Source organism: Homalodisca vitripennis, chromosome 2, assembly GCF_021130785.1.
Source record: "Homalodisca vitripennis isolate AUS2020 chromosome 2, UT_GWSS_2.1, whole genome shotgun sequence".
NCBI lineage: Eukaryota > Metazoa > Arthropoda > Insecta > Hemiptera > Cicadellidae > Homalodisca > Homalodisca vitripennis.
Genome location: NC_060208.1, coordinates 230,590,288 through 230,617,071, shown reverse-complemented (window position 1 = coordinate 230,617,071; position 26,784 = coordinate 230,590,288). Strand labels below are relative to the sequence as shown.

The following is a 26,784-nucleotide window of genomic DNA, read 5'->3' as shown; positions in this document are numbered from 1 at the left end:
TTTTTTTTTTAAGAAAATGTTTAATATTTCCTATATAAAACTCTAGTTAGTGAAGGAACGAACTAACAAATTGTATTTAACACGACCAACTTCTTATTAAGATATTTAAGCCTACATATTTTACCTCAAGTGACAAAGATTCTGATCGTTTTTTTAAATAACTAAATTTATTATTTTTTACACGCATTATAGTTAGAATTGTTGAAAATTGTTTGAGTGAAAACAAGAAAATATTAATAATAATAAGAAACTTATAGAGGTAATTAAAAACAGAACAATACATGCACACAGGTACTTATAAATGAAACTTTGTCCTGTTGAATAGACAGTGTGTTGATTGCTTCAACATCAAAACAGAAATGTAGATTAATAACGTATTCGTATGTTTTAATAAATATTTGGAACATGCGCTATTTATCGTTTAAATTGTTGTTAGTAATAATAATATAAAATTACATCTTATATATTTAGTGATAGTATTTATTACGAAAAACTCTAGAAAGTGTATAGTGTGTAAGAAACCGTTCAGATTAAATATTTATACTTAGCCATTGCTAAGCTTATTTCTAGGTATTATTAATTAAGTATTGTTTCCTTTTTTTTATTATCACAATCGAGGATACAAATATGAACCTTTTTTTGAACATTGACGGTACCCATAACTATGGCGCCCATAACTTGTTATGTTAGTAACTTAAAAATAAAAAAAGAACCTAAAAATTTCGATGCAAAGCCCTGCTTAGTGCTGGAACTATAACGAGAGAAGTAATATGGAAGTAGAAAAAAGGTCAACCTCAATACAAATAACTTGGTTATGGATCTCTAACCTACAGACTACAGAAACCTGGGTCAATATGAGGTTATGTTTACATCTGATTTGAGTCTCACTGGGTCGCTTTACGACAAAGACAAACCAAACCCAGACCTCTCACAGGGGTCAATAACTATGGCCAGTCAACAGATGTCGCTAGTGATGCGGCTGAATGGCAGTTCCTAGTTCACGTCTGATGGCGTTGTGAACGGTGTTCCATTGAGACTTCAGTGTACTTCACGTTTATCTTCTCCTGTGTTTAGTTAATTTTCCCCTTACTCTTGATGTACAGTGTCTCAATAACCTTTATCTCGGGGATCAATCGGCTTGTAAAGCATCCATTGAGACTTCAGTGTACTTCACGTTTATCTTCTCCTGTGTTTAGTTAATTTTCCCCTTACTCTTGATGTACAGTGTCTCAATAACCTTTATCTCGGGGATCAATCGGCTTGTAAAGCATCCATTGAGACTTCAGTGTACTTCACGTTTATCTTCTCCTGTGTTTAGTTAATTTTCCCCTTACTCTTGATGTACAGTGTCTCAATAACCTTTATCTCGGGGATCAATCGGCTTGTAAAGCATCCATTGAGACTTCAGTGTACTTCACGTTTATCTTCTCCTGTGTTTAGTTAATTTTCCCCTTACTCTTGATGTACAGTGTCTCAATAACCTTTATCTCGGGGATCAATCGGCTTGTAAAGCATCCATTGAGACTTCAGTGTACTTCACGTTTATCTTCTCCTGTGTTTAGTTAATTTTCCCCTTACTCTTGATGTACAGTGTCTCAATAACCTTTATCTCGGGGATCAATCGGCTTGTAAAGCATCAATAAAGAAGTAATTCGGTGTTTCTAAATAATTACTTAGCTAAGCGATCGAGATTTCACTTGAAAGTTGCGTAAAGGTTTACAAAATAAATACTGTAAATAATTTAAGTATTTTGGGTTTATTTACTTGAGTCATGTTTCAATCAGTAAATCAAAATTGTATTTGGTTTTAACTTCTTCCACACAAACGAATACGTTTATAGAAAAAAAAACTTGTTTTCTGTCAAAGTCGTTCAGATATTCTACCAGCGGATATAAAAACTAATGGAAAATGGAAATCATATTTCATTTCACTGACGAAAATAGGACTAATATTAAGAATTAACCCGCGGACCAACGGCATAAAGTGTAAAACCATCACATATGGCTGGGCAGACAGACTACTTACAAAGTCAGCGTCATTCAGTGTTCAGCAGTAGAATGAGCAGACCAACGTCTTAAAAGTCCTTTTATTTTAAGTTTGTTTTTTATGGTGAAAGGATTGTGAAGGATACAGGATACAATACAATCAGTAGCACTGTATTTCGATCTGCAATCTGATCTCTTCTTCAGGTAAACTAACTAAACTAATGCATGACTACAACCTAGGAAAATTATCAATTCATCTGTAACTACTCAATTGCTTCCTTACATCTACATTTTCCGTAATCTTTTATATGTACGTTGTTGAGTCAAGTACAACAGTAGTGTTGCTTTTAATAACTGGTAAGATTTTAATAGTGCCGTCTTTCCCAAGGATCGACGTAGGCTTTTTCTCCTCTACTGCCACATTGGACTTTGTGGGAGGTATTTTCCTAAACAATAGGCTGAACTTACAAACGGTCACCAGTTACTAACACCAGTGCCTTTATAAATTTTTGTGCAGAACCCTTAGATAAAACTAATAATTCCACTTTATTGAGAATTTACGAGAGAGATTTATTATATTTTTTAATATTTCCATATTCTCTTTGCCATCTTTAGGTGTATTTTTTCCAGTTCAGAGATTTTTTCTTTTTTATTTCATAAATTTTATTTTGGATGCTTTCAACAATGTTAATAAATTATGTACCTTTTAGATTTTTTAATTCACTTTTTATCACTAAATACTATTTTGTAGCAGGCTTCCTTAACGATAATCATATTCAATTCTCTCATTGGCTTAAAAGTGTCAAACTACCATCAATGATGGGGCAGACAGACTACTCACAAGGTCAGAGTCGTTTGGTGATCAACCGTACAATGAGCAACTATAATAAAAATCATACGTGGCTATTCCATTTACATTTTCTAATATATCAATGTTTATTTGTATTTGTTGCGTTTGCTGCAACGATTTAAATAATATTAAGTAACTAATAAATTAGTTTTGTTGAATATACTGTTAATTTTGTTGTAATATGACGAATTATGGTTTTTAAAAATAATTATTTATAGCATTAATTATATAATATAAATGATAAGAGATGAAAGGGTAAAAACTAAAAGTACGAACATTATTTGATTGAAAATTCAAATTTCAATTTAGTAATGTGTTTTTTTTTTTCAAATGTGCCCTTCCCTCGTAGCTACAAAACCAAACTAGATTGGAAGTTTCACCACGTAATAATTCAAGGGTAATATTTGTAAAATCGCAGGCTACAGCGATTCCCGGGTCTGCTACTGAACTCATGGAAGTTACATCAAACGTCATGATGCTAAATGTAACATGGTTGCTGTGGCTTTAACTGATACTGGATGACATGACATCTACTATTCTACAGCTGTTTGACGGCAATGAAGGTGATCTTCTACGTCGACTGACATTCTGATAGCTGATGTAGTAACATGTTAAATAAGCATCCATGTATAAAAACAAAGTAGTAATTAAATTTCATTCTGTCTTAGTTAGAAAAACAGTCTTGAAGCTAATAAGATTATCTTATCGGTATAGTTTTTCAAACACATTGAATTAATTACGCTGTTTCACACAATTGCCATATAAGAAAACCCTATACCCAACCATAACGTAGCCCTATTAACATTTTTTTTTAGATTTAAAAACCAGAATTCACAATTGGTTAAGAAATTTTGCAAAATTTACATTAAAACAAATTTAAAAAATAAATATTAAATTTCAGGTTATAATATTGTTCACTATTTTAATAAAAAACCTTAAAAAGTTTATTCGTAAAAATCCACTACATTGTTGTATGTACTTGCAATGCATGGATTTAACCTGATTTTACGTTTTGTGCTGTAACTCAGTTATTTGTTATTCAATCTTTTTGAAACAAAACTTGTTGAATTGGTGATAAAATATGCTAAAAAAGGTTATCCTGGTAAATTTGTTGTCAAAGTAGCCGTTTCAAAGCTAATACTATTTGAAAATTTTGAACGGCCGCCATTTTGAAATGCAATGAGATATTTGTTTTATTTTTTTCAATGAAAAGGAACAACACTAGGTGAACATAACTGTTAAGTTTGAATTCTGTATCTTAAGTGGTTTTTGAGTAGTAATTTTTTTCCCAAAAAACACATACAGACAGAAAGACAGACACTAAACGAAGTGAAATAGGGCACCTGTTATATTGCATTATTTGTTAGTTTTGGCCTGCTGAACAATGTGGCAAAGTTTGTTCGAATGGTTGCTGGACACCCTGTATAACTACCCCCCAAAGGATATTGGTTTGTTTAATTCCGTTCGAAAGTTAGAAAAGGGGGCGGAACTGTTGGGAACTGTTGGACATTGCATATATACATATACATGTACATATTGTATATATATATATATATATATATATATATATATATATATAAATATATATTGTTACAAAGGTGAATAAATCAACTTAATTTTATTTATATTATGATAATAAAATAGTTCGTAATGTAGACTTGTTGTTTATACTACAAGTTCTTAGTTGAAAATTAAACCCTATTATGGAAAACTAGAAAAATATAAGTTTTACTTATCTTGTATCATACCTTTACTTGCAATGCATTAATCATTTTTTTATATAGGAGAAGGACGTTTCAAGACGGTATGTTATTGCATATAAGTAGGTCAAGGTAAGGCGACTACGCCTGGAGCTCAATCCTATTCCATATCATATAAATGCCTCATAGCCCTCAGCTACACTAGCAAATTGTGCAATATTATTATTTTAGTATAAAAAAGTACCTAAATAAGTAAAAACTTTCTTTCTTTTTAATATTTAAACTTAATAATTTCTAATTACTTGGTTAGAAGGTTTTAGTTTTGTTCCGTTCCTTGGAGTGAAATAATTTTAAAAGGCACCGAAGGTTACGGTCATATATCCCTTATGTCCTTTTCTGTGGATGAACATCGGAATGAAAACATTCAGCCATGGAGATTTAGTGTACAACATAAATGATAAAAAACAGCTGTCATATAAACTCAATAATTTAACCGTTATTAAATAACTAGGCCTATATGAAGTAGTTACATGGCTAGAATGCTATTCTGACTGTTTTTGGGAAACAAGTAATCGATCAACAAACATTATAGAAACAAATTAATCATAAACTGAGAAGACATATCACACAGGAATATAAAATTATAGTTAAAACAGAACATAATCTTATTTTATAAGACACGTTTAGTACTATGAACATTTTTAATAACATTTTAGCACATTATAGAAACATATGCTTTTATGAAATAATTAAGTAAACAAGACATTTGTATTTAAATCAAACAATATATAAGAACTATGTGTATTCTTTACAGTTATAGAGCTATGTCCTATAAAAAGATAAATGCTGTAGCGCATATCCATACCAAAGAAATAATATTAATACATTAACAGTAAAATATTTATGAAATTAGATATAAGTATTAAACATTTATAACATTTTGATATCCAGTGTAAATTATCAATGATTTATAATCAAATAAACCGAAAAAAGTTCGAAGTTACCTACAGATTAATTCATCTACTTCCCCATCCCAAGTTAATTTCATTTTTATTGCCTTTTTTGACTATCTAAAAATATTGAGGAAATAAAGTATTTATATCATAAAAAATAAATTGTATTGCGTTTACGATTTTATGATTTAAACAATAGGAAAATGATAATAAGAATGGGATAAGATATACAAAATTAAGTAGAAGATAATTTAATTTTACTTTTAGTATTTTTACTACCTAAGTTAGAGATTTTGTAAAAAATAAACCTATGATGTGTTTTTCAACAGATTTCACAGTTTAGTTCGCATAGTTATGCAAATTTGGATTAACTCGCAGATTTATTAGTGTATATCGTTTAGTAATTTCCCTATGGTAATAAAGATATATAAATTGAAAACATATATAAATTTATTACTTATTCAATTTAAAATGTATTAAATAAAAATAATTTACAGTAAAGAATGTAAGAAGAATTTTATTCTACCCTGCACACACGGCAGTGTGTCCGCAGGTGGGGATGATTTCCGTCCGATTACACAGAAAACTGACCGGGCCAAACCACTGAGCTGTAGAACATACACGTAACTTGGATACTTATATCCGAGACTATCCATATGGAGGTTTTTGTCGTTGCAGCTAGCTCATGCTTTATTTATTTACGTATATTACATATTTATGTCGGTTTGCATTTGGTTCTTAGGGTATCTTTTTACACTCAAGATAGAATAAACACTCAACCACTAAATTAACAGTAACTACGTAATCCTTTAACCGATTAAAACAACCAAGATACCGCTGGATTTCTTACTAAACTTACCTAAAACATTATTCTTTTAAAATATTGGTAGAATGAACGGTTTTCAAGACCAAAGTAAAAATTTAAATTAAGCTATTTTCGAACCGAAAGTAAGAGTATTTTAATATTTCTTTGATTAGCTTAACACAGTGCCAATTTTATAGCTATACACCGTTCTTAATTAAAATTTTGGTATAAAAATATAAAACAACTATTTTTAGACATATAGAGTCAAAACGAATTGAAATAGGTCATAAATAATTTTACTGTTACATTCCTCGCTTTTGTGTCACTAATATTAACTGAAATGTTACCAATATCTCACAACACACATTGGATATGTATTGTAGGATACAAGTATCGAATTTCTGTGTGTACTGTATAGCTCTGTGGCTTGGCCCGGTCAGACCCGGCCGGAATTGTTGTGTAATCAGGCAGAAAACATCCTCACCTTCGGACCCACAGCTGTGCGTCAAATGCGGAGTAAAATTCCACCGTGCGTTTTTTTTCTATAATGTGTTTCAGTCTTATGAAGTATTTAAATTAAATAAATGATTTTAGTTTATTTTAAGTTTTAATTTCTTGATTGCCGTTATAAAGTTTTAATACGTAGCATTTAACAAAAACATAGTTTTACTTTATTATCGTATATGATAAATATCTTATTTTTTGTATATCCCTGAATTTATGCACCTAGATCCATAAACAAATAGATATTTTTACTTCTATGGTTTTTGTTTTGGATACATATCTTGATCTTAAAGAAAAAAAACCAGACTTGTCCAGCACGTTATTGCACGACAAAGTATTAATTTATTGTGGTTTTAATCCCCTCCAAAGCATTCAGATAACTATCCTAAAGTAGAAATAATAAATCTTTATCTCTCATTAGTTCGTCAAAATAATTATGCATTTATAAACTATAATGATTACATAGAAATAACCACATACGATTATAATACCAATAAGAATTCCAATATTTGTTAATTCAATTTTATGTTAAGAATTACAAAACAGCGGTTAGAACCACTTTAGCGAACGTGGGTAAGTTTTTCAACATCTATTTTCATAGTTAAATGACATATTTTATAATTTCTTATTAGATATAAATTTTTAATTAAACATTCTGACAATGTATTATTCTCAGAGAATATGCGGTTATAGCCTGTGTGAAAATGGGACCTTTACCGTCTACTATAAATTATTGTAATTAAGCTTCTTCATTTATGTAAATTTATAAAAATATATAAATGCTTTGGGCTAATGTGCCCGAGCAACTCTACTTTTCATAACTTATAAGTGTATAATACTTCTTTCATGTATAACATAAGTAATTATAGAAAAACCTTTGACGATAAAATTATACTATCAGTGTTTTTGAATTGAGATAGCAAGAATTCTCATTATTACCCGATATTATGAGTTGTTATGCATTACGATGCATCTTGCAGTTTCAATGTATATTTCAAACTGACGAAATGTGTAAACAGTCTGACAAAGAGAGATAAGGTATTCTTAAGTAATAAAACATATTATTAGTTGTACCAAAAAAATATACAGACAGAAAATTATAAGTAGTAAATAAGTAATACATTACAAAGGCCCGATTAAATATTTTTACTGAAAAAATAACTTGTATTTCACAAGTTCTGAACATTTCCGTGCTAAAATGACAGACAATAAATGCGATTTTCGCTAAAGTTCATTATTGATGATGGATGATTTGAAGGGATAACAGGATTACGGACATTTGCCATCGTTAAGCGTGTTTTTATTGTAACACTTAACGATGCCGAATGTCCGTAATTCTGTAATCCTGTCAATAATTTATGCCACACATTTCGTTTAGTAATAAAAAGATTTATGTTTGGGATAAAAAGCTTTGAATAATGAACTCGACAATATCTGCATTTTAAATACATTGTTCTGATGCGTATTTAAACAGAAGAAAATGTATCACTGATATAAGTAGCATTTAAGATTATTGTACTTATATTTTACTATGTTTGGAAGCTAACCTAGGTTTATATAAATACGTTATATTACTCTACCTTATACAAATTAAAACAATATTTTTATGTGTTAATGCTGCTCATGTGGCTGAAACAAACTTAGGGACTAAATTGGTTTCCATCGGTAATGAATAGGATCCGTTTTGCCTATGTTTAGGGGTCTCCGTCTTCTAAACCTTTTATTACTTCTATTTTACAGAATTAACAATTTAAAAACTCTTATTATACTTACCAAAGTAAGAAACAAAATTAATAAAATGGTGTAAAGACTTTGGTTCTCTGTGTCAATTTCTTTTTTGTTTTTAGGAGAAGAATATGAGAAATTGCACTTATTGGTGAAAGGACCCTTGCGGTTCTTTCTCAGTGACAGGATATTTTGGATAGGTAGGGATCGTCTTCTATATAAATCCATAAGAAAGGATTTTGGTAATTTGTTTGCTTGCACTCTAGAAACTGTTCTGTACCAGCTTCTAGATTTAAAGCAGACATACTCGTAAGTGGCACGGCCTTATCCTAGGCTAGCAATAGCTCACAGAATAGCATCACTTAGGAAGCCCTACCAACGTTAACAGTCATCTCCGCAGTGGAGAAGACATCTCGATCTACCCTGACATCCCAGTATCTCGACACTGGCGATTAGTGATGTACCACTCCTGGACATATTAAAGTGACACGTCTTTTTTTGCTTTATTCTCAATTTAAAGGTATCAAGCTTAAAGTTTAACACTCTGAGACAATTATAGTTACATTATTTGAGAAAAATTCCCTTAGAAATTTCCCGTATATAATTTAATTTTGCATGTGATAATTAAAACATTGCATCTTGAGGGAAGCATATAAACTTTGAGGGGTAGAAATATTTGACGTACATAGTGCATTGAACTAGTAAATGAAGTGCACTTAATCATCGTACCGTGGTCTTAATAAGGCTAATTGAGTATTTCCTGTTTTTACTGAACTGAATTTCCCTAATAAACACTTTTTCAGCTATTGTTTCAACAACACACGCCCTTTTTGAAGCTGGATGGTATAAAATAATAAATAAAATACACAATAACACGTAAAATTCGTCTTAAAATATGTTGTATTGCATAGTACAATGTATAATTCGTATAGTTTACCAACACACAGTTCATAAATGGACAAAGTGGAAAATCGCATGAGTTACTAAGAAATACTGCGGGAATATGGAAATTTATTAAGCACATAAATATTGTTAACAAATCTTTTGAGAATAAATAAAATTAAAAAGCATATCAATTGTTAGCAAATAATACATTCTGGAATCCGTAAATTTCTGTAACAAATTTAGTTTGATAATTTGTTAATTTAATTAACAAGCACATAAGTTAATATCAAATGATTAGGGAGTAGAAAGAGTTACTAATGTGCAAGAGTTTTAAGGTATAAATATAAAGGTACGCAGAAAATATAATAAATATGTGGTTATGAAGTCACCAATCCTGAGGATAACAACTGTGTAGCGTTTTTAAAGTTACATTGGTTTATTTTTTTTTAAATTAAAACTTAAATTAAATGAAAATTTTGGGAACGAAATATTGGGATTTAATTTTAAATTAGATTGTGAGAAGTTAGGGTCAAAACGAATATGTAATCCTTTGGCAAGTTACTGCCAAACTGGTAGTTTTAAATTGTTATGAAGGCGGTTGACTGCATTGAATCGATTAGAACTTGTTTATTTACGGCTATTTTTTCCTTGTTTGATGCAGCTGGACCAATGAGAGAACACCGCGGATGTCCAGCAGAATTGATTAGAGGGGGGGAATATATAAGCGCCAACTCATAATTTTCGCCCATCTTTTGGTAATTTTCGTGATTACAGTGCGCCTTGTTTCTTAATTTTTTTTCCGCGAGGAATTTTTAGGTAAATACGGGTTATTGAAATAATCTTCTAGATCTGGTATTAAATTAATTTTGTTGTCTTTTTTATAGGAAAAAATTAAATTCATAGAAACTACAGAGCAATCTGAATAACTGATTCTCGATGAACAATAGAGCATAATAGAATCATACATACATAAGTTACATTTGGTTCAAACTTGCAGGAAAGGTGAATTAAAATTGAACTTTGTTAATAACTTTAATTGAAAGTGGGAAATTTAGTAATTTATTAATATCTAACCGGAAGTGTTTTATTGTGAATTATTAATTGGTAATTAATTGAACTTTAATAATTGTTTGAGAGAGTTGTAATCTGAATTGCAAAGACTTGAAATTTAAGGTTCATCTAGTGAAAAGAGAAGTTTAAATTTTTTTTTTGAATTGTGAGTGTACTTAGAAGTGGACATTTTTATTTTAGTTATTTCCAAGTGGTATTTGATTTTTATTTTAAAACATTATTATTTTATTTTAGAAGACAGCTCTGATTTTAGTTTGATATATTTGATTAATATTTTTATTTCTTCCAAAGGATCTTTTAAATTTACTAAACTGTTTGTCAATTCCTTGTGGAAAATAGAGTGATGAAAATTCAGAAACGTTGAACTTACTGTATTATTTTGCCAGTTTAAAATAAATCCATTGTTTCTTATTTAGAACTGTGATTTTTATTTTAGACAAATCAGATAATATTTAATAGTTAACAATTTAGTAATAAATTGTACTGAATATTCACTCGGAGCTTACTAATCAAAAACTATTTTATATCGTCTTGGGTGTTTCATCGATCATTTAAATATTAATATTCTGGAATATTAATATCTACAATCCAAGTCGTTATAAACTGAAACAACCATACTTCTGGGGTTCCAAGATGTCTGGAACAGTACCACATGTGTCACAACACGGGAAATCCTCAGTGAATACCACTTCCGTAAAAATGTCCATAACCCACGAGAGACAATAAAAGACTGTAATTTATGACTTATCCATGATCTATCGTTTGATATTTGTCAGATTCTACAAGTTTTTTTTATAATCCGTAATGTATGACAAAGTTATTCATAAAGGACGAGGAATATTTTTCAATATTTTAAATAAAGTATACCAATTTCGCTTCATGTAACAATGGGAAATGACTGCGATCCTGTCATCTTTTATTGCATAAAAATATAAAGAAATACTAAAAGTAAGTTTTAATTATTGTTTCTTGTATCATAAAAGCTGCTTTCTAAACAGAGCAAATCTGTCTTTTGGAGCACAATTTATTTCTGAACTCGGGTTCGCCACGCCCGTGAAACAGCCCGTAATATTACAAATCCATGCATTTATAAAAAGGAAATAACATTATTGATACTATATAGATAACTTAAGTGTTATACAATATATTGCCACTTTTAGTTAAACAGTTTGCTATATTTGAGGATTTTAGTTTAAAAAATCAAGATATTTGGTGCTGAGCAGTGAGGTGGGAGTACTGTAATATTAAATAGAAAGCGAAAAGATTTTTCATTTAAAAATCAAATGAAATATATTTAATTCAAAAATTTAAATTTAAATATAATCCATATGCATTTACTCCCATTTCTATTAAACTTACTCTTAATAGCACTGTATTTATATCGTAACAGCGTACAGTAGTTACAGTTGCTTAAATGTTATTCTTTATACCACGAAGGAAAAATTAATTGATTGCTAAAATTGTTAAATAGTAAACACACACACACACACACACACACACACACACACACACACGTATATATATATATATATATATATATATATATATATATATATATATACAGCACTAAATCATTATTAAGAATAAAACGTGTTAAGATGAACATTATGTATTAAATAATACCGTAAAACTGTTATCGCTATTGCTTTTAGTAAAAAAGTATTTATGAAAATGATATTGAAAATGGTATTATATTGTAATTAAATTTAATTAAATAAAATGCTTGATAGTGGGTGATGAGAAGGTCTAGTGTGAAGTCAAAATTCACATCAAAATCACATTTTTACCTGTTTTTTAAATTTTTTTGTGTATATGAAAACGCAATATATAATCTTTGAACACAATTAATTAATTACTGAATTTAAATTTTACTTTTACTATGTGTTTATTTTGGTACCCGTCACGATGAACACAACTTACTGTAAACCCAACCGTAAAATAAAAACTGTAAACTTAGCGTAAAATGATTGTCAATATATCCCCGACTTTAAAAATTTATTAAAGAATGTAATTTCTGAAGAATGCCTTATTTTGTATTAAACTCTCGTCACGATACAATATATAGGTAATTGCTATTGCCTCATTTAATTCACATTTTTACCGTTTTAGGTATAACTCGTGGAGGAATTTATCTGACCATAGCTATTCTTTGTGTTATGTACGTAATTAAGTTATTTCCTTTATTTGTACCAAAGAATAACATCCAGATATTCGACGCGACGTTGAAACTAAAAGTGTATACAAATATAAACTTTTTCTTTGAATTGTGATGGAGTTTTATGGAATGTTCTGGAAAAATGCAATTTCCGTTAAATGAAAACATAACGGATCGATTAAAATCTATAGGGCAATACGCGTTTATATGTTTAATGATGATGAAACGTTATAACAGAAATTTTGATCACGGGCTTTTTCTTCGCCTGTGGAAAACTATGGGTAAGGCAAATTTGGAAATCAAATGCCGTTGTGGGGAGCTATTTGAGGGTAAAACCAACATAATCCATTTTCAGCAAGTGCCAGCACTACTTCTTTCTCTTGTGTTAGGAAATATATGAGAAGAGTTAATAAGAAATCACACGTTTAAAACATCAACAATAAATGTTATTTTATAGCACCTAACAATACTTTCATAACAAGCGTCATTTCATTTTAGTGCTTCATAATTTGACTACACATTTTATATAGTCCCGTAAAAATATATATTTTCCAATAGCGCTAACATATAAATAATGTATACGGTCTACACACTAATGAAATCAAATGTGAGTATAACATATTAGGTACAACTCAATAATTTTTCAACTATTGATTGTTGAAATTAGAAAATTAAAATTATTTAAAGAAAGGACACACTGACTACATCACGCATATGTCTTTTCACTTATTGATTTGTAAGTAAATTTATATAAAAGTAACTTTATTTGAACATTACAGAAAAAGTAACAGAATTGTGTTACAAATAACAGTCACTCAAATCTTACAAGCGGTAAAGAAAGGATGACGTCATGCTGTTCTGATTGACAAGCTGCCAAACAATAGATCAATATGGAACGCAACTGTTTTGTTCAATTCTATTTATAGCCCTCTAATTGGTTACTGTTTTATTTGATGTTATGTCAAGTTCCTTGTACATTAAGTCAGTATCGAATTATTTATAAATGCTATACGAGAGTTAATTCGTGATGTCTTTTTTCAGAAACTATTTATACAAAAATTAGTACAGGGGTATATAAAAGTTATAAATCTTTGTATTTTTAGAAAATTCAGTTTTTTATGAGAATATCGCATCAAAGTAGGAAAAAGTTTATATGACTGCGCTTTGAAGAGTCTCTTCTGTGGCTTATTTTGCCGCATAAAACCTTTGTAATAACCAACGAACACTAAGCTACTTAAGCATTAAAAAAATAATATCTACTTGATAATAACTCTACTGCCTAAGCCTTGCAACTGCAGTCAAGAACTCAGCACAATTAATTTTCTTCGCTATCTAATTTCATATTACAAAACAAACTACTTACTTAAAAAACTATACAGCATTATGATAACATCCATAAGTTTATTTGGAAGTCACGAAACCTTTAATGCAGTACTTATGAAATCGGCTTACACGAAGAATGATTGTTGTAACATTATATACATGATTGTTTTGGTTCATCTTCCGTTCATACCGTTATCATGTAAATATGTTTGTTCCAGGTATCAGGTTTTTATGGACAGGCCACGGATGAAAATGTTGTTCAGGGTTTGTCCAAGTGAAGAGCTTTGAAATGTCGGTGCTGGTGGTGACTGCACTTATCTTGGTGCACTTTGTGGATGCTCAGGTGAACTGGACGCCGATATTTGTGGATGGCACGAGTAAGTACAGTTACGGATAGTTAAGGATGGTAGTGTTAGGTATGTCGTGTTTTACATCAATGGATGACAGAAATGTAGGTCCGAGAACAAAATTTGTAAAATACTCACAGGAGGAGTTCCACAAGGATCTGATCCGATACTTATTTTATTTTCAGTATACATTATCAAAGATATACGACATCACAGTCATATAAGTGGGTGAATTATAAAAACGAGAGCCCCTGTTTAGGAAATGTTATACTTGTATTGATGCATTTTAAAAGCAGGAATCTGTTTGCTTGAAATGAATTTTTTTTTACTCCAGTTATATTACTCTCGTATAGTGAAACACCGATGGCATGCCTTAAAGAGGTAGCAATACTTGGTACTTAGCCGTTTATACCTGAATAGTTTTTAGTTTGAAACAAGTAATACTTTATTATCCTCCTTTTCTTAGTTTTCATAGCAGTGACCATTACTGTATATAAAAAAGGAATAATATATTATTTTGAAAACTACTAATACGCTTTTTAAACATACATTGAAAGTGAGGAATATAAATAACTAAAGTTAAAAGTAAATTTCGGTCAAATGATTGGTGAGTTTTGGAAATGTTTCTTTTCTAAAAATGGAAGGCAGTGAATAACGGAAATTCAGCCTCTTTTCAGACACATCAAGGCAATGAAAGCTTAAACAGCTGAGTGGAAAGCTGATTACTTGCTTCCCTCTCATTCTGGAACGCTGGGCAAAGCCGAGAGTCATTACAAACATTCACTTTGAAATCACCACTGGATGTAACCTTAAACAGTAAATTAATTCATATTGCATATGGTTTACGCCCTTAAAGTACTTTGCTATAATATTAATATCGTTAACAAATTTCGAAAATCAATTTCATGTGATAGTAAATTACAGTCACATAATTAATAAAGCAACATATAATATTTGTTATACGTTTTATATATAAAAGACTTAATTAAATCTCACAATGTTTGAGAAATGTACATCCTAGGAAACAATTAAAATAGTATTGTGATTGCAATATTGCCCAAGAAAGTGTTTTTTCAACTAAACTCAGAGTTTTCTTGTCTGAAATAATTTCATACTAATTATTTTTTATTTATTTTTTTCCAACGGTAAACCATTATAATTCTTACAACATATTTGACAAAATATTTCACACAAACAATATTTCAAAATTATTGAATGTAGAACTCCTAATGAGTGCATTAGGATATTCTATTTCTGTATATGTTACATAATACAGTAAAGAAACTATGTACACCATTGTACTTTAATTGGTACGTAAACTACAACTTATACAATACACAAATTAAAGAAAATACACTTCGAAATTGAGAATTTACATTACACAAAACAATAGATTTAATGTACACAAATGTATAAAGACTTTTATTTATTTATGAATGTACGAGTTTTTATTAATTTATTTACGCAGTTTTACTTCAAATACTAAAGTTAACACTGCGTATTTATACATGTTAAGTAACATGGTCAAACATGATATTTAACGTGATTTAATACCTAACTAACGCCCCGGCAAACTCCGCCAGAGTTCACAAACGGCTTATAGCCAAAACTGTCTTTGTTCATTAAAGGTTTTTCGACAAGCCGTACATTCTAAATAACATTCTTTATTGTAGACCACCTGAATACTAATAATATTACTTATAACTTGACTCAGAAGCTCTCTTATAACCTGATAATTTCATCCTGAAACTGAGATTGAAGTAAATATTAACTAGGCACAACAATTTTAAAGGATAACGGATACTGTAACAGAATGAAATTTATGCCACTCGTCCATCCATGCGTACCCCATAAAATCTGTAATTGCGATTGTTTTATTCTTTGGTTATTTTTAAGAGGTCAGAGTAATTTAGGAACAATTTTAATTATTCCCTCCTATGAATAAGGAACAAAAGATATATATATATATATATATATATATATATATATATATATATATATATATATATATGTAAAACAAAGGAATATATATTTACCAACCTCTGTTGATTCTAGAAAAATTATAGAAATTTCAAAAAAACGTACACTTTGATATCTTGAAGATATTAAAAATAAAACTATTTTTGTTCTCCAATTAAATGTCTCATTATATAAGTGTGGATGATTAGAATGAGCTATTTCATGTGCATAATCACTGCTTACTACATCTTCATCATCTAGTCTTGTGTAGCCAAACGAAGATTTTGTAATTTTATAAAACATTTAATTTTGACCCCGGTTCCACAGTTTCTATCGCCTTTAATCATGCTCTTATTCACGACTATTGTTCACCAGTCTGCTGTCCTGAGTAACAAACTGAGAGGCTCCGAGCATGTCAAAGTTCGAATAGCGGTCTTTAATTTTTTCACAATTGGCATACTACTGTAATTACAATTCTCTCACCAATGTATAGCAGTTGGTCATTGTATCATGTCAAGAGCCAGTCATGCAGTTTGATTCTATTACCAGCTGATACTGTGGTGTGGCTGAATGCACTTGGTATAAATCTTTTGGTCCCTAATATTTTATAATGAAAAACAAGATCTACGCTTGTGTTTTTATTTGTTGAGGTTGTGAATTGTTTATTACTATAAGATTGAAATTATTAAAAATAATTTTTTTAACATTTGGCAGATCACCTGGATACTTAAAATCGTTTGCAGCATTTCTAAGAATGATTACGTTTTCCATACTATTCTGATTTGGTTACGTAAATATTTTCTGCATATCTTTACGTTTCACAATAATGCTCAAGATCAAAAACATATAGAAAATCCAATGACCACGATTGAAGGACTTCAAATAAAATAGACACTTTTTCACATTTCTTAATTTATTTGCGATGAGACTTTAATTGATAACCAAAATTGATATAAAGTTTATATAGGTTGTAGAAGCAATATTTAAATTCACCAAATTGTTCAATTGTAATAAGTAGAATGAATTGATTAGGCTGTGCTATTTACATTTTTCATCACTAATACGGACATGGGAGAATTAATCACTAAATTGTAACGTTTAAAAGTATCTAATACAAAAATTCCAGATCAAGTGGACATGTGGACGGCCAAATCGAAGGGGTGCCGCTGCAGTTTTGACTCCTCTCGGCAGGACTGTGCCTGTTGTGTCAAAGAAGGCGGGTGTTCCTGTGGCGTCCAGTCGCCCAACCGCTGTGGACAGTGCGGCCTGCAAGATCACTGCACTAGCAGTTAGTATGCTTGCTAATAAAAAAATCAACCCTTGTTTCTTTATTAACATTTAATTCATTGGCATAACATAATATACATGAAACTATATACACATGACCGAATATAATCGTTCATAACCAAATAGAAAAGATATTGTTTCAATGACCATCTTGTAAATTTATTAAATATATCTGTAATTTATTAATTGATAAACATTAATATTGAGTCATTGGCGTAGGGTTGACATCAAAAAAATAATACCTATAATATTTTCATATGTCCTGATTTGTTACATCATACCTTTGAGGGTGCCCTAGTCTCCCGTATGTGTGTATATGCATATACATTTGCACAGTTATGAAACTTATTCTTGCTGCCGTAGAATTGATAAATAAGTACTGTATTCACTTTTACAAGTAAAGCGACAATTGTCTAGTCGGTATTAGGAGAGGGCTTTGGCAGTGGGTGGTGGAGAACTTGTGGAAGCATGAAATTGGCTGACTTCTCGGGTGCTTCAGAACGCTAATACTTTTATCGATAAATTAAGCTTTTGGTTTCAGGAGATTCTAATTGAAGAGGATATTTATAGTACTTGAACGTACTTGTAGTACTGATCATGTAGTATTATATTTTGTAAAAATATTAGCTCTAAAATATATAAAGATCACCACCGGGAGTCTTCTATGAAATATAAAATTAACAAGTTTTATGGATTTAAAAATATAAACTTACTAAAGTTAATGATTATACTGGATCATAAACTTTAGTTTTTCATTGTTGCTTTAAATTGAATGTTCCTTTATTACAAGTTTATGCTTAGCAGAGCCTCATTATTGTATGTTTCTTAACAATACATAATTAAGGGAATTAAAATCAATTCCTGCATTAATTTCAAACATGAACTGAAAAGTTGATAAACAATTATAACACAATTATTAATTTGTACCTTTAGAAAAGTTTCATTACAGAAACATAAAGTTTTAATTGGATTGCCCCTAATAAGAAGCAAGTTACTATTTTGTCCGTACTAGACTATCCATTTCAAGAAAAATATCATTTTATCATTTAACAAGGTCAAACGTGTTAGTTTTAATATATTATAACATCACCTTTTTACTTTGGTATTATATTATACACATACTATATGCAGCCTTTCGGAATGTCTTAAAGACAGCGAATAGAAAGAGTGTCAGGTATCTATATACAGTAAATATATTCATGTAATTGGAGTTCTCAATCCATACCGCACATAATATAGAGAAGGCTATTTTTATATACTAGAGTACTCTAGCTTCCTCTTGAATTTTTAGTCTATTTCACTTATATTATTTAAAGCCAGAGCTAAACTAGAATGAAAACTTGAACAGAATAATATTTTAGAATAAATTATTTTACAGTTATTAAGGAGGATTCTCCGTTCATGTTACTTATATCATAGTGATTTTGGTTATATTAGAAAATAAATTAAGTTAATTTAATCCTTATACATTTACAGTATGCTTAAAAGTATAACTTGACCCTTCATTGTTATTAAAAATATAAGAGTACTATTAAAACAATAAATATTATTTTTACAACTTGCATTATTAAACTTTGTGGGCTAAATGTTAAAATATGTACATTATTTCAATCGATGCAAGATTTTTCTGAATTATATTTATTTGGGGGGTAATCAGTAACAGCAAAAAGTGCAGTTTAAAAGCTTTGAATTTGAGCTGAGTTATTGAACATGAACGATGTTCTTTATAAGATTTTAAGAAAAAGATTCTATATCAAATCTGGAATAACGTTACGCAATCAAATTTTAATTATATTTTATTTACACTTTGATTACACAAAACAGTAATATTCAAGCTGCTCAGATATAAATAATATGTATATAGCTACTACTAAAATAAAAATTAATTTGAAAAAATTGGCTAATAGAACAAATTTAATTTAACTGTGTAAACATTAAACAACTAATTCAATGTGTAATGTTCGCCAGTGTGCAACATAACACTGGACGCCAGAATTCTGCAGGCAAAGTCTGGAAAGACCTACGGACAGATCAAGTCACCGTCTGTAGAGGGCCCGGCGTTCTGCTGGTACAGGCTGTTACCGGACTCTGGCCAGAGGGTGGAGATACAGATATACCGGTTGGTCAGTGTGGGACGCTTCAATGGCACCAGGTGCGGAACTAGGTCTTATTCATACCACACATGTTTATGTTTGAAGTTCTTCCATGTTCTCAAAGTGATTGTAAGAAACGTTTGTTACAAATCCACATGAGACTTATGTAACATTTTCTTAACCTTTGTTACAGTTGTGAGTCCGGCTTTGTACAGCTAGTTGACGGGATGGAATCAATTCCCAGAACTAGTGAAACACAGATCTGTGGTGGCAACGACCGCTACTCGCCTCCCGTCGTTTTGTTCGGAGACAAGGGTCCAGCGTCCCTTATTTTCTAGTAAGTAAAAAGACACAACACCTTTATTAAAATTTAATTTTAAAATAGTTTATTCAATAATGTATTTTATTTATCCTATAATTAATGGAAATGAAAATATTTTTGATGACCTATACGTAAAGTTTTTAAACTGCAAATAATTATTTTATGAAACATAGTGAAATATTCATGATTTTTGTAACATTATAAAAGTGTTTGTATGTAAATTTTAATTTAATGGATGTAAATACTAAGCAATACGAGATCTTTGTGGTCCTTTAGAAATTAAGCTACATAGATTACAGTTTAACTTGTATTTTGTTTTAATAATTAATAATTTGTTTACCATTGTCCTTCCATTTACGTTTTTAGTTAATATGTAACTTTAAAAAACAAATAATTGTATAGCAAACTACAAGTTAAATAAATAAATATACTAAAAGTGTATTTGCTCTTAAACTTTATGATGAATAGAATTTCAATGGAATATAACAAGTAAATTATTATCCATAATCTATGTTCTTCTGACTATGTAACAGTGAAGAATCTAATAATTTCTCCACAAAAATCTTATTCATTAGGGACATCTTTATTTAAATAAAATTTGAATCTCAAAATTACACGCCTTAAACGATTATTCTCAGTATAACAATATTGTCGTAAAAGTTTTATTACAATTCATGAAGGTAATTATTCTTTTGTAGACCGCTTGTTAGGAAATTGGCGTAAGTTCCACCCACAGAAAAAGTTTACTTTAGATCAAGTTTCCCACAGCTGTCAGCCGAAACTAATTTAACTTTGCCAAAGATAAACCTTCTGCCCTCGGAGCTTTGTCCTCGGTCTTGGGGTGAATTAAGTTCCGCCATCTGACCCTTATTAACGTAATTTCATGGAATTTTCTTACGCACAAACACCCCTATCTTGATCCGCGTTTTTGAACCCTAAGGCTAATAGAAAGTTTAATATAGTTATGTAGGATAAACAATACCTGTTTTCCAAGTAAAACATATATTTAAAAAATAAATCATAATAAATGGGATAAAAACTACTATAATCTTATAGAAGCTTCAATATTTACATGCATATACTACTTATATAATTCCTTAAAGATTGTTAACCGATAAGATATTGTTAGGATCTCAATATAATACTTGACGTTGTGAAATGTAAATAATATTATATCGTTATAAAGACATTATATTTATTATTGTTCCAGAAATTTTATGCATAGTTATATTAAGTGTAACATACTGTGATATTTGCGGTAAAAGTTTGCTGTATCAAATGTTCTACGATATAAAAATATCGGATAAAACGTTTTTGTATACGCGATAAATGCATTTATACATACATTTTGAAAATTTTTTATAACTTTTTACGAGTACGATACTTCCTACCTCAAACCAGTTGCCTCTTTTCTCCGAACCACATTTTAAATCAGATGAAACTGCTCTTTGTGCTCTGTAACTGCTATATTTCCTTAAGAGACCCTCACACATTAGCCTTTTATTAAAAATATTATAAACTAACATACATGCTTTCCATCTAGCTCTAAAATAAACACCTTAATGTTCTGAGACTTTATCATGTAAATATTGTTATTGTATTCCAAAAGTGTTAGACAACCGTAAATCGACGGAAAAGATTTTGTGGAGGGCTGGAGGAGATAAGCCTAATGACAGCTTAGCGTGAGCTGTTCCATAATGCAGCAGACCCAGCACGAGGGGGCGACTGTCCACTTTATCTCGTAATTTCTGATATGAGAACGCACGATATTTACATAAAACATTACTCGTACTCTTTCGCCGTTCAAAATTAAATAAAACCTGTAAAATATTCAACTGTATCTTAAAACGTTTTCCTTGTAGATACAATTTATTTATGATGATTGCCTATTAAATCCGTTTCAGACATGATAAAGCCATATTAGTAATTAGCGTTGAAAAGGGTTTAATATACGGAAGAAGATTAATTTAATACGATTAAGTTTAAAGTATTCTGACCAGTTAAATAACACCGTCCATACATAGAAAAACATCGGAAACAATCTTGACATTTTACACACACGAAAAATAGTCAGCTATTGTATCCTTTAGGATTATGAAATTTACAAAAGTGCAGAAATTAATCCTAATTCATACATTCTACTTAATAGTTTTAGGGACTCGATCGGGAATCAGTTTCGACAAAAGTATTTGGTTCTCAGATACAATAAGAAGAAACTGTTTTGCCTTGTATTTAATATTAGTCTCACTTTAATCATTGTGTTTGGTTAAGACACGCCTCTGCATAAGACACAAGTATACGTTTTAATCTGATAATTTGTTATTCATATTATATAATTTCATATTTAAACTTACTATCCAAAAATTGAGGGCCTTAATTAAAATGTATCATCATTTAAGGATTGTTTAGGATAATAATTGTAATTATGCATTAAAATTTAAATTATATATTTGATTACAAACTAAAATGTATTAAGTTTGTCTCCAGCAGTGATAGAGTAAACTATTACTGTATACAGTAAGATTATGAACAACTATCGGCGGTTTTGAATTTTAATGGACACTTAAGTGAATAATATTTCCGATGCCAATGTGAAGTTTGCATTCTTCCAACGATCAAGAAAGTATGCTAAAAGTTTCTATTTATAGTTATTGTAATTTACTTTGTTTTTAATACTTTACCTCTTAACTCATTTTACCTCTCTCCCGGTCAAGAAAATATACACATACACAGCTCTGAGAAGCCTATTGAAAAAATTAAATAATTTCGGTTAAATAACAGTCTTTAAATGTAAAGTAAAAGTAAAAGTAAAAGAATATTGTCTCTTATATCTTACTAAGTAAACTATCAGTTTTAAATGTATAGTACATGTTATAAAGTAACATTGTATTTTAGATCTAATACTTATTTCTGATAAAAATTTACAGTTGAAAGTAGAGTAAAACGGCGCGACGCTTTTGTTTTTTTATAAAGAGAAAAATATGATAAAACTTTTAAAACATTTAGAACTGGAATAGGTACAATTGCACATTGGTCAAATACACAGTCCAGCAAACTTTCATCTAGCATAGTTCTTACCAACTGCTTCAAAGCGACTCTTCAGTGTCAAATTCTGACCATCTTACGTTTAGGTTATTTTTAAGGTAGTTGAGTACTAATCTAATTGTTAAAATCTAAAAAGGCGTGAAAATAATACCTATACTTACATATTATCACACACTATAACAGTAAACAAATAGAAAATAATAAACAATGTTTATAAAGTGCCGTTGATTAACTTTGAAAGCTCTTTCAATTAATATTACACAACTTTAGAGTTGAAGATTGCATTTTTCGATACTTTAAAGACCGGTGGAGAGTAGCCAAGGAGATTTTAGAAATAAGAATAAATGTACCCCAATAACTATAAAAATGTCCAGGTAAAATTTCAGTGCAACCAGTGGAGTATTTTACGCGTGAAAGAAAAACAAAAAACATAAAGGCACTTTCGCATATATAATATTATTAGTGTTACTTCCTTCTCATATGAGCAAATTCTCTATAAGTTAGAGGCTTTTGGGTATTAGGAGCATAATGGAAGGATATATTAGCCTTGTTTGTGAGTCTACTTATCCCTCTTATCTGTATTACCTATATATTTTGTCTTGAATTCTGTTTAATTGTACCTGGACGAACAGTTATTTCCGCCCTAAAGGCCAAGCCACTCCGTATGTTTAATATGTAAGTGTATAAATTCCATAATACTTTGATACCAAAAAAATATAAATATCATACATTAATATTTAAATTACACGTAAAACTTCACCTGCTTGTAAAGTGTCCATACTTGACGAGTTAAGGACGAATATACTACACGTCAATTTTGTTTTATAAACTTTTTATATTAAGGTATCTTCTAAAAAAATTTGTTATATTATAAATGCCATGTCAATATTTATAAAGGTAATGGCATTGTCAAAAATTAAGCTTATTATTTCATTTTATGTTTAAAAAATAGGATTGTTTAATGGATGTAATCTTATAAATAAAAAAATCTTGTACATATTTCCCTACGCAAGCTGCAAAGAAAATCAACTTAAAATAATTGAAATACTTTTATAGAACCAAGTTATCCATCAAATTAATGGGAAAATTTTTAATTATTAATAATAATGTTACAGTATTAGCGAACCAACCTTGCGGTCTCAGTTCCTGGCATATTACAGTTTCACAGCAGCCAACAACACACAGGGAGTCGGCTTTCAACCCCACGGTGGTCGCAGAGTGGAGAACACAGGTGGTTTACGCTGTACTTCATTTATCTTTTCATCAACATTATTTTCCTTATTACATAACATAAAAATGAAGTAGCCAAAATATAAAAACATATTTATTCTATTACGCACTTGTTTTATTTTGGCTTCACAATAAGGCCGAATACGTTTATAATGACGGTAACGCATGCTTTAGTAATAACATTTTTCAGATTGTGACTGGCTGTATCAGGACTTTTCATGCAAGGAGCCAGATACGTGCAGACTAGCCAGTCCTGGATACCCAGGAGTCTACAGTCCCAACAGGGTCTGCAAGTTTCACATCACGACGAGTTCTATACACACTAGGGTCAGGATCAAAGTCGTTGTCATGAATCTTCCACACAAGTTAGTACAAATTTTTGATAGGTTTGCCAACCTTATAAACCCTTTTAGTCCAGGAGTGGACTGAAAATGTGCCTTATTTAAGAACAAAGTCTGATTTTATAAATTAATTGAGAATGAAAATTCTTAATGAATAAAAATATATCGTAAGCAGCGCTAATTTCGGTGGATGACGAAATAGTAGGGAATGAGAAGGGTAAAATTTAAGCTATGGTAATTTTATTTTCTCTGATAGTCCTTCTTATCTTAACACGCTTAAAAAAATCGTCAGACACGCAAATAAGTATTGAATCAGCGTCTGCTAACCACTTTCAGAGTTTTAAAGTGACAACTTTGTCTCTCTATCTTGCTGAGTTTAGCATGACTCACGATCAATTTACTTTTTAGGGTAAATTTTCTATGTGTTTTAATATATATTTAAAGAAAAACCACAGTGTTATATCATGCAAATTGGTTCTTGACTCTTACTATACTCTATTAATAATAAATGTTATTGTTATTTGAAAGTCATGCTAGATCACTCTTTGGTATTTGAACACCACACACCAACTTGTTCTATGTAGCAGTCTCCGTAATCTATACATTATACATTATTTATACAATAATTTACTACATTATTGTAAGCAAGGCTTATTTGAGTTCTTACAGTTATCATCTTTATTATGGAAAAACAAATTACCAAGTGAACTTGCTTAGGTTGTATCCCGAACAGTTTTAAGAAAGAAAACTACATTAAGGAAAGGCGATCGTCCAAAATCAATAAAAATTATTTTCCAGGTTTTTATTTATTATTATGAACTAATATAGAATATATGAATTTATGAATTAAATGCGGCCTATACTATAAAGACTGGCACATGCTGACTTACTTAGAAGGTATGCTTACACGGTGGTATGCAAAACGTTAGCAAATCACTAAATATTGTCATTTGGTCCCTTCTCCCAAAGTCGACTTCTTTCAAGAGAGAAACGCTAAAATGTTGTGTATATGAAGATGTAGCTAGGTACAAAGAGGTTCATGGTGAGGTTAAAACATTAAATAAGAAAATTCTCCATCCAAGAAATAGATAGGGATAACATTTTGGAATCGGCTGAGTATTAAAAAAGGGATAATACCATCGACGTGCTAGAAAAATTACCGACAGAGTAAGGCAATGGCAAATAGAAGACTGTAAGACAAGTACGACTTGTACAAGAAAGAAAAGGACATAGACAATCCTTCTTAAGGAGCAATAATCTATTGCAGTTTACTGCTTTTTAAAGTTAACTTAAAATTGTGAATAACAAAAATTATATGTTTAAGCTTCAATGAAAATTTTCTCAGGAACCAATAAATATATCTGGATGACTTGTTTTGGCTAACTAATCTATTTCATTTAAGCAGGAATAAATTAATCATATCTTTCCTGGTACATTAGTTAAATAACTATTAGGACAAATTAAAACATTATGAATGGACATCATAGAATAATTCGATTTATTTGAGTAAACCATCTGTTCTAAATACAGGAAAAGAAATAGGCTTTCATGTACAAAATCAAGATATTGCTTCTTTCTTAAAAACGTACAGTAAACATAGCCAATTTAATGAGACAGGAACGCCTGAATTCCCTATTCAAACAATTTGAAAAAGTATTGGACCTTTCTGATAAGGATGATCATTAAACTAGCTTTCCCCCAGTCCACCTTTGAAGGCGATGAATGAAATTTTTCTAGATAGTAAATTTGAAATATAAAATGTTTACATTTATTTTCATTACATGTATTATTGTTTTTTATTACTTTACCTGATTTTATTTATATTAAATTAATTAGTATATAATTTTACATTAGTAAACCGTTAATAGTTGCTGCTAGTATATAGATTAATTTGTCACAAAATTAGTGAGAGGCAAGAATGATTTAGTAATATTTGTAATACTTTAAGTTTAAATAAAGGCGATTATTGGATAATTTTTGAAAGTTTCCCAAATTACCCATGATTCTGCCTTAAAGCACAGAAATATTCATTAATGCAGATCATTTTAAGATATTAAGATAGTAATACATTTATCCTAATATAGCACGAAAATCATGCTTTTTTGCATATTTTACATTGGAAAGCATTGTATACAACTAAGGTACAAATCTGCATATTATCATGGTAAACTATGTAATAATATAAATTTAAAAGAAACAAAATT

At 30.1% G+C, this 26,784-nt stretch overlaps 1 protein-coding gene across 1 annotated transcript in view; it reads left to right on the top strand.

Annotated features, from left to right (window-relative positions):
- Nucleotides 1-26,784, top strand: part of LOC124355475 — a 61,443-nt gene that overhangs the window by 18,926 nt on the left and 15,733 nt on the right. The window contains exons 2-7 of the mRNA XM_046806625.1: nt 14,175-14,333; nt 17,389-17,550; nt 19,518-19,701; nt 19,836-19,979; nt 24,125-24,240; nt 24,430-24,604. Of these exons, the coding sequence (XP_046662581.1) occupies nt 14,246-14,333; nt 17,389-17,550; nt 19,518-19,701; nt 19,836-19,979; nt 24,125-24,240; nt 24,430-24,604 (869 nt within the window). The 5' untranslated portion in view covers nt 14,175-14,245. The remainder of the gene's footprint in view (nt 1-14,174; nt 14,334-17,388; nt 17,551-19,517; nt 19,702-19,835; nt 19,980-24,124; nt 24,241-24,429; nt 24,605-26,784) is intronic.